The sequence below is a fragment of the Diaphorina citri genome, unplaced genomic scaffold (assembly GCF_000475195.1).
Source record: "Diaphorina citri unplaced genomic scaffold, Diaci psyllid genome assembly version 1.1 scaffold89, whole genome shotgun sequence".
NCBI lineage: Eukaryota > Metazoa > Arthropoda > Insecta > Hemiptera > Psyllidae > Diaphorina > Diaphorina citri.
In genome coordinates this window covers 62,642-71,705 of record NW_007377526.1, presented here as the reverse complement: position 1 = coordinate 71,705, position 9,064 = coordinate 62,642, and the positions used below count along the sequence as shown (strand labels likewise).

At 39.1% G+C, this 9,064-nt stretch overlaps 1 protein-coding gene across 1 annotated transcript in view; it reads left to right on the top strand.

The window, feature by feature from the left end:
• Positions 1-9,064, top strand: part of LOC103524237 (TBC1 domain family member 30-like) — a 46,224-nt gene that overhangs the window by 24,687 nt on the left and 12,473 nt on the right. Inside the window, exon 3 of the mRNA XM_026833339.1 lies at positions 4,756-4,883. Coding sequence (XP_026689140.1) covers positions 4,756-4,883 — 128 coding nt within the window. The remainder of the gene's footprint in view (positions 1-4,755; positions 4,884-9,064) is intronic.

The window sequence follows — 9,064 nt, the reverse complement described above, 5'->3', positions numbered from 1 at the left end:
AACCTAACCTAACCCAACCCAACCTAATCTAACCTAACTTAACCCAACCTAACTTAACCCAACCCAACCTAACTTAACCCAACCCAACCTAACCTAACCCAACCTAACCTAACCTAACCCAACCCAACCTAACCCAACCCAACCTAACTAACCCAACCCAACCTAACTTAACCCAACCCAACCTAACTTAACCCAACCCAACCTAACCTAACCTAACCTAACCTAACCCAACCCAACCCAACCTAACCTAACCCAACCCAACCTAATCTAACCTAACTTAACCCAACCCAACCTATCTTAACCCAACCCAACTTAACCCAACCCAACCTAACCTAACCCAACCCAACCCAACCTAATCTAACCTAACTTAACCTAACCTGAATTAACCTATTCTAACCTATTGGAAGTGGAGGTGGAGGTGAAAATGGAGGTGGAGGTGAAAGTGGAGATGGAGGTAAAAGTGAAGGCAAAAGTGGAAGTGGAAGTGAAAGTGGAGACGAAAATGGAGGTGGAGGTGAAAGTGGAGATGAAAGTGGAGGTGAAAAGAGAGGTGGAGGCAAATTGGAGGTGGACGTGAAAGTAAAGGTGGAGGCGAATATGGAGGTGGAGGTGAAAATGGAGGGGGAGGCGAAAATGGAGGTTGAGGCAAAAGTAGGGGTGGAGGCGAAAGTGGAGATGGAGGTGAAGGCAAAAGTTAAGGTGGAGACGAAAGTGAAAATGGAGGTGGAGGCGAAGGGATATTACTTCTGCTTCACTGCATTGGCGGCGTGCCACCTACCTTTCTTTCCCCTCATTGCACTCTGCCCATCCCGTAGTATGCCTCTCATCAGATGGGCGAGAAGAGACACAATACTTCCCATTTAGGTGCTGGGTCAACACGAGAACACCTAGAAAGTAACCCGTTGAAATATTTGCAATCGAAAAACGAGTACAAATTTTTGTCGATGGTGGGATTCGAACCCGGGACCTTCTGCATGAAAAGCAAGGCGTTACCACTGGACCAACCGTGCCCCCGTGCATTATTGTGATCAAATTCTCAAATCGTATTGAGGACAAAATTTCATACCTCGGCAGGGATTGAATTCACGCCCTCCCTGTTTACCAGGCGAATGTTTTGACCACTATAAAACTGAGTCAGGTTAACTATAGGAAACTACATTAATCCACTCCAGTCAAGTGAAGACCATGTCCAGAAATATGTATGATATTGTACTTGACCATTATCTCAAACTAAACAAAATTGTTTTGACCACTATAAAACCGAGTCAGGTTAACTAGAGGAAACTACAAATTTGATAATACCCAATTCGTGAAGTTAAGTTCATGTTAATACCTACCTACGCAATGATTTTAAATTTTAGTTTGTTTGTATGTACCACCCTTGAGCAATTAATCCAATTTGGATAAAATTCGACAAACATGACATATTTAGGTATAAATGAAATTTTACTAATTGGATTTTGGACACAATCGCTTGCCTTTTGGAGGGGGTCCAAGTTCCTTTTTTCGGTGTGAGTTCTACGGTTCACTGAACAACTAGTAATATTTTGCCTTTAGGGATTTAGCTACCTACGCAATGATTTTAAATTTTAGTTTGTTTGTATGTACCACCCTTGAGCAATTAATCCAATTTGGATAAAATTCGACAAACATAAAATTCGACATACTATTTACGTATAAATGAAATTTTACTAATTAGATTTTGGACACAATCGCTTGCCTTTTGGAGGGGGTCCAAGTGCCTTTTTTCGGTGCGCGTTCTACGGTTCACTGAACAACTAGTAAAATTTTGCCTTTAGGGATTTACAAAATTGGAATTTTCACAAAATAAAAGCTGTGCTAGGATATACGAGTAGTGGGTTCCAATCTTTGCTTGCAGGCATTACCTATGTAGAGTTTCAAAAATATAACTCATTCATATCAAACTTGTCAAAATAAAGATTATAGATTTAGCTGTATTATGTACCTGTATGTAGGTACCTACCTACAGCATTTGCTCAATTTATTTTTTGTGGGCACTTGATTGATTTTGGGAGGAACGACTTGGCGGGGTCTTTTTTATGCCACGAAGTGGTATTTTTTGGGGGGTAAATATGTACTCCACATCGAATTTAAAATATGCTATACCTACACTGATACATCGAAGGCTTCAATATTTATTTTGAAGTACCTACATACATCACGTATCTAATATCACACTTCTACCTCTGTTATAAGTAGGTAGTAGGTAGGTACCTACACCGTCGATGAATTAAAGAGGAATTGATGTCTTCTCGAACTTTCACCTCCTTTGTCCTTTATAAGAGAGGTGAAAGTTCTGGAAAAGGAAGATTGGTATAAGTAGGGCCATCTTCTTTAATAAACGCCCTATGTCACTACGACCTGGTTAGATCTTTTGTGAATTGAACTAAGAAGAAATGCGTCTTTATGAATGAGAAAAAAAAAGCGAAAAATCCATTGATAAGGTTCAATAAACGCCCTATGTCACTACGACCTGGTTAGATCTTTTGTGAATTGAACTAAGAAGAAATGCGTCTTTATGAATGAGAAAAAAAAAAGCGAAAAATCCATTGATAAGGTTCTTAAAATGCAGTGGCGTAGCGTGGTCTAACTCCAAGTGTAGGGCGGACACTAATTTCTATCACAATATCTATCTAATAAGAATACAATAATTTAAGGGTATTTGAGTGGAATTTTCGAGTGTATGGCCGCCATACACGCCCTACATGGACGCTACGCCACTGTTAAAATGATACCTGGAAGATGTATCTGAAATTCTGAGCGATAAACGCTATGATACTCGTAATACCGTCTATGTCGCTTCAATATGAATATTATGAAAACCATAAGCCGGAGGTAAAATCCTAGATCGTAGAACGTAATAATGTATGGAAGAGTGCACGGCGGGTAAAAGTGGAAAATGAAGAACAGGGCGGAAGTTCAATTCAAGTATTTATGCATTCGAGATATTGCGTACCCCATTTCTTTGTGCTCAAGTGGGGGTTTAGGTACTATCCGTGGAAGAATAGGAATCATAAAAGAAAAAGAAGAAGGAGGAGGAGAAAAAGTAAAAAAAAGGGGGTGGGGAAACAATGAAAGCGTCTGTATTACCTGCTTGTCGTATTTTTTGGAATGTAGGTACGTAAAATTTGCGAAACAAACGAGTCCGAAAATATTTTATCCGAAAAAGCTGAATTTACATATATTTATGTGCATTTTGTCCCCAATTGCACTGGGATGTTACTGGACGCCAGTGGTGTTCACGCGAGTTCAGTAGCTGGACCTACTGGTCTTGTGTAATCCAGCCATTACACCAGAACGCAAATCTCTGTGGCGGTATCACCTGTAATGAATTGAGGTCGGGACACAGAAAACCGCGCCGGGCTGGGTCGCGCCAACATATGGCTGAGGGTTGTCGCGGGCTCGTTGAACTTTTTTTTTTTAAAGAGGTTTGATAGAGGAAACTGTAACCGCTAAGGACTGTATTATCGTCCGAAGAGAGAAGGAAGACAGGATAGGAGAAAGCCAGTCCTTCCGAGAACGAACATTCAGGATAAAATCCACACCGACCTTTTATTGAACGCAACGAAGAAAATACTCGAGTATACAAAACCACGGAAGAACAAAGTGCTAAAGGGAATTTCCCTAATGAAGCTGATGTTATTTCTTCAAAACTTTTCCAACTTTTCTCTTAGATCTTGTACTCGAGATATTCATTATTGTCTCAAGTTCTTAACACAAGGCTGATGTTATTTCTTCAAAACTTTTCCAACTTTTCTCTTAGATCTTGTACACGAGATATTCATTATTGTCTCAAGTTCTTAACACAAAAAATACGCAACTTTGATCTATGTTCAGAGTACACAGGCACTTTTGTTGCCAAAACAAAAGCAAGCTTCAGCTTTCATTATTCCCCATAGGACGATAAATCATGCTGAGACCTGACGTTCTTATGAGTTATGTACCAGTACCTACCTACACTATGAAACAACCTTAAGAATTCGCAAAGCCTGTTAAAAAAAAAGAAAAGAAACATCAACGCTTTGAAAAAGATATACCTACAGTGATGAAGTTTATGACAGACTCAAATTTTCCCGAGGAAAGCGACCTTTGTCTTTGGAAAACTGAACAATAGAAAGCTCAAGATATTCTCTAGAGATGTTGTTCTTCTGCTGGCGTTGATAATAAATTAACTTCAGCTTGGCACAGACCTTGGTGGTCTAGATTAAGCTGTGCTAGAAGGCGCTAAAAACTCATTTGGCCTCGGGAACTCAAAACTTCACCTCTCGTAATTTCTAGTCAGAAAACATCCTTTACTTTCTTTTCCTGTGGGGTTTTGACTACACGTATAACTTTTTGATACTATCTCTCATCATAGTTTTCCCTTTTCTTTCTGACTGTCTTTCTATAGGTACCTAATGTCCCACTCATCCAAAAGATGTTACCAAGGCAAGGGCGATATCTGATTGAAAAAACGTCTCTACAGCAACATTAACACTAACGACAAAAACACCAATAATACGAACACCACCGACGCGACGACGGCAACAACACCAACAATAAAAATTTATCAATACCCACTCATCCAAAAGATGTTACCAAGGCAAGGGCGATATCTGATTGAAAAAACGTCTCTACAGCAACATTAACACTAACGACAAAAACAGCAATAATACGAACACCACCGACGCGACGACGGCAACAACACCAACAATAAAAATTTATCAATACACATATTGTTTTTGCTTGTTTCAGGTGAAGACACCAAAATGAAGTTCAGTGTATCACCAAGTCCTGGAGAGAGCGGGTTTGAGCAATGGCATAGCGCCATGAAAATGGTGGCCCGACTCGCGGGTGGCATCCCACAGGAGTTCCGAAAAACTGTAAGTACCCAATAACCCAATCTCTGCCTAACGACGCTGAAACACTAAAGAAAACTGTTTTACCAGCAGGTCGTAATCTCTGACTAACGGCGGTGAAACACTAGAAAGAAAAGTGTTTTAGCGGCACGGCGCGGCGGGCCGTTTTTATTTCGTAGCAATGAAACAAGGGCTTCATTATTAGACTCGCATGATGTCGGTCGTAGAATGTTCCTTATCCTATAGGAAGGAAAGTAATGTAATCGGGTCAAATTTTCGATGGTTAGTTTTTAGTGCCAAAAAACGTTTTGAGGTTCCTCCAAAAAACGTTTTGAGAGCCTAAATCCAAAGTTTCAGCCATTGGTCCGTGTGTGTGTGTCTGTCTGTAAACAAAATATCTCGAAAACGGTAGAGAGACTTGAAATTTGGTATGCAACTGTCAAATATGACAAGGATGCGACACGAAACTTTTGGTTAAGACAGGTGCTGCAGTTGGCGGTATTTTGACCGCTTTTTAGCGGTTTTCGACAGTTTTTTGGTGGAGAGATGTTGTTCTTCTGCTGGCGTTGATAATAAATTAACTTCAGCTTGACACAGACCTTGGTGGTCTAGATTAAGCTGTGCTAGAAGGCGCTAAAAACTCATAAAAAAAGGGGGAAAAACACCAACAGAAGGATCTACTCTCCTCTACAGCAATACTTTAGGCATTTAGTTTAGATATTGTCGGCCAGGATGACATGGCATTTTATACTGTATCCAGGACCAAGGGCCAAAAGCACTCATCCAAAAGATGTTACCAAGGCAAGGGCGATATCTGATTGAAAAAACGTCTCTACAGCAACATTAACACTAACGACAAAAACACCAATAATACGAACACCACCGACGCGACGACGGCAACAACACCAACAATAAAAATTTATCAATACACATATTGTTTTTGCTTGTTTCAGGTGAAGACACCAAAATGAAGTTCAGTGTATCACCAAGTCCTGGAGAGAGCGGGTTTGAGCAATGGCATAGCGCCATGAAAATGGTGGCCCGACTCGCGGGTGGCATCCCACAGGAGTTCCGAAAAACTGTAAGTACCCAATAACCCAACAATAACTTGAAAGAAAAGCGTTTTAGCGGCACGGCGCGGCGGGCCGTTTTATTTAGTAGCAATGAAACAAGGGCTTCATTAGACTCGCATGATGTCGGTCGTAGAATGTTCCTTATCCTATAGGAAGGAAAGTAATGTAATCGGGTCAAATTTTCGATGGTTAGTTTTTAGTGCCAAAAAAACGTTTTGAGGTTCCTAGAGCCTAAATCCAAAGTTTCAGCCATTGGTCCGTGTGTGTTTGTGTCTGTCTGTTTTTAGAGATATTGTAAAATTTACAGTAGAACATCCAAATAAGCATCATTCAATAGGATAAGGAAAGTCGTGTGATGTTCACACCAGATTTTATTGTTATTATGTGATCTATATAAGTATAGGTAAAGGAAGTAAAAACAAGTATGGGGAAAGGGAGATGTATCAGACTGTGAAGAACGACAGCCCGAAGCGAAGTTGATGATAGATGACGAAAACTAGTCTGCAAGGAAACTATAATGGATGTAATGGACAGGGAGGAAGTAGCAGACATTGTAGGCAAAGAGGAAACGATGCTATACAGAATAGCCTGAAAGAAACATAATGAAACGTGGGGAATAGGGGATGCAAGAGAGAAAGAGAGGGAGGGAGAGAGAGAGAGGGAGGGAGGGAGAGAGAGAGAGAGAGGGAGGGAGGGAGAGAGAGAAGGAAGGATAGAAAGAAAGAGAGAAGTAGGAAATAACGAAAGTATGATGCCGAAAGAGAAAGGAGTAGGAAAGGGAAATGAATAAAGTAGAAAGAGGAGTGGAAAAGAGAAAGAGGGAGGAGAAGGAAAGAAAGAAATAAAGTATGAAGCAGAAAGAGAGAGGAGTAGGAAATATAGTGAAGCAGAAAATGAAACAGAGAGGAGTAGACATTGTAGGCAAAGAGGAAACGATGCTATACAGAATAGCCTGAAAGAAACATAATGAAACGTGGGGAATAGGGGACGCAAGAGAGAAAGAGAGAGAGAGAGAGGGAGGGAGAGAGAGAAGGAAGGATAGAAAGAAAGAGAGAAGTGGGAAATAACGAAAGTATGATGCCGAAAGAGAAAGGAGTAGGAAAGGGAAATGAATAAAGTAGAAAGAGGAGTGGAAAAGAGGAAGAGGGAGGAGAAGGAAAGAAAGAAATAAAGTATGAAGCAGAAAGAGAGAGGAGTAGGAAATATATGTAGTAGAGCACAGACTAGAACGATGATTGACATATCTTTTGTTATTGAAAATACTTGTAACTAAAATATTATGAGGACAGGCGGAGAGAAAATAGGGAAGAAAAAGAAGAGAGGCAAAGTTGATGGAAAAAGGAAGCAATTAATGCTGATGTGGATGAATATTTCATTTTTATTACCTCAGGCAGTTCAGGTAGATTGGTAGGGTACCCATATTTTGCCTAGGAATAATAAGTCTCATGATGTCCCCCCCAAAATGAATACTACCTACCTATTAGAAATGTAGGCCGGTAAGTACCTACATCTACCAGAAGGTTACCATGAATTCCATGTGATCATTTGCCAATCACGATAACACAAATTGGGATCATTTGCCAATCACGATCACACATTCAAACGAATAACTTTCTCGCATTCCAACTTGCAATAGGTTTTCAAAGGCCTTTTTTAAAAGTAGAAATCTAAAAATAAAAATCCTATAAATCCAGTTTTTATGACTTGAATGGTAGGAAGAAAGGTTTGTGCACAAAGGCTGAAGGCATTTTTATTACAAGAGCAAATCTATGAAAGAAAAAAAAAACTTTTACTTTCGTTTTAATAGTAGCTCGTACGTTTTGTCGACTACAAGATTTAGCGTAAAAAAAGACAAAGGTCGTTAAAATCAAATAGGAGAGAGACTTTCATGAAATAAATGCTGATGGTATTGAAGGTTTCGTAAATACTTCCAGACATGGATGAACCTAATTTTTCTGCAAATGAATCCCATTGATAAAGTGGATCTGTGGACCTATAAAGGGTTTCTCTGGTGGTCTGTTGTTACCTATACCATCACCTATTTCTGAAATTTGGTACCTATATGAAATCGGGGGAATTTACAAACGCCTATAGAGTGTGTAGGTAATGTTTAATTTTAAGTTATGTCTGTTTTGAGACCCATCCCGTATCTATTCTAAAGGTAAATCGAATTTCTGGACATGTGCATGTAGCTACACACTTATTTTTGTTTAAAAGAAGAAGAGAAAGTTCAGCGATATGATGCTAAACTGATAAAATACAAACTGCTTATTTGTTATCCAGAGTTGCTTGTTAACAAATTCACAAAGGAACATATGTTTTACCTTAAGTTATAAAACGAAGGAAAACATATTTTCTGAAAAAGAAGAAGGAAAAAACTACATGAAGAATATACAAATGAGAGATGTATGTCTGATGGTCTGTTGTAAAGTTTCTCTGATGGTCTGTTGTAAAGTTTCTCTGATGGTCTGTTGTAAAGTTTCTCTGGTAGTCTGTTGTTACTTGTTACCTATACCATCACCTATTTATGAAATTTGGTATATGAAATCGGGGGAATTTACAAACGCCTATAGAGTGTGTAGGTAATGTTTAATTTTAAGTTATGTCTGTTTTGAGTCCCATCCCGTATCTATTCTAAAGGTAAATCGAATTTCTGGACATGTACAAGTACATGTAGCTACACACTTATTTTTGTTCAAAAGAAGAAGAAGAGAGAGTTCAGCGATATTATGCTAAACTGATAAAATACAACTGCTTATTTGTTATCCAGAGTTGCTTGTTAACAAATTCACAAAGGAACATGTTTTACCTTAAGTTATAAAACGAAGGAAAACATATTTTCTGAAAAAGAAGAAGAAAACTACATGAAAAAATATACAAATTTTGGAAAACTGAACAATAGAAAGCTCAAGATATTCTCTAGAGATGTTGTTCTTCTGCTGGCGTTGATAATAAATTAACTTCAGCTTGACACAGACCTTGGTGGTCTAGATTAAGCTGTGCTAGAAGGCGCTAAAAACTCATAATATACAAATGAGATGTATGAAGGTAATGAGGCAAGCTTGAAATTGTGTAGATTGTTTTCTCCAAGCATGGAGAAAGAGAGTTGGAGGAAAAAGAAGGGAATGGTGA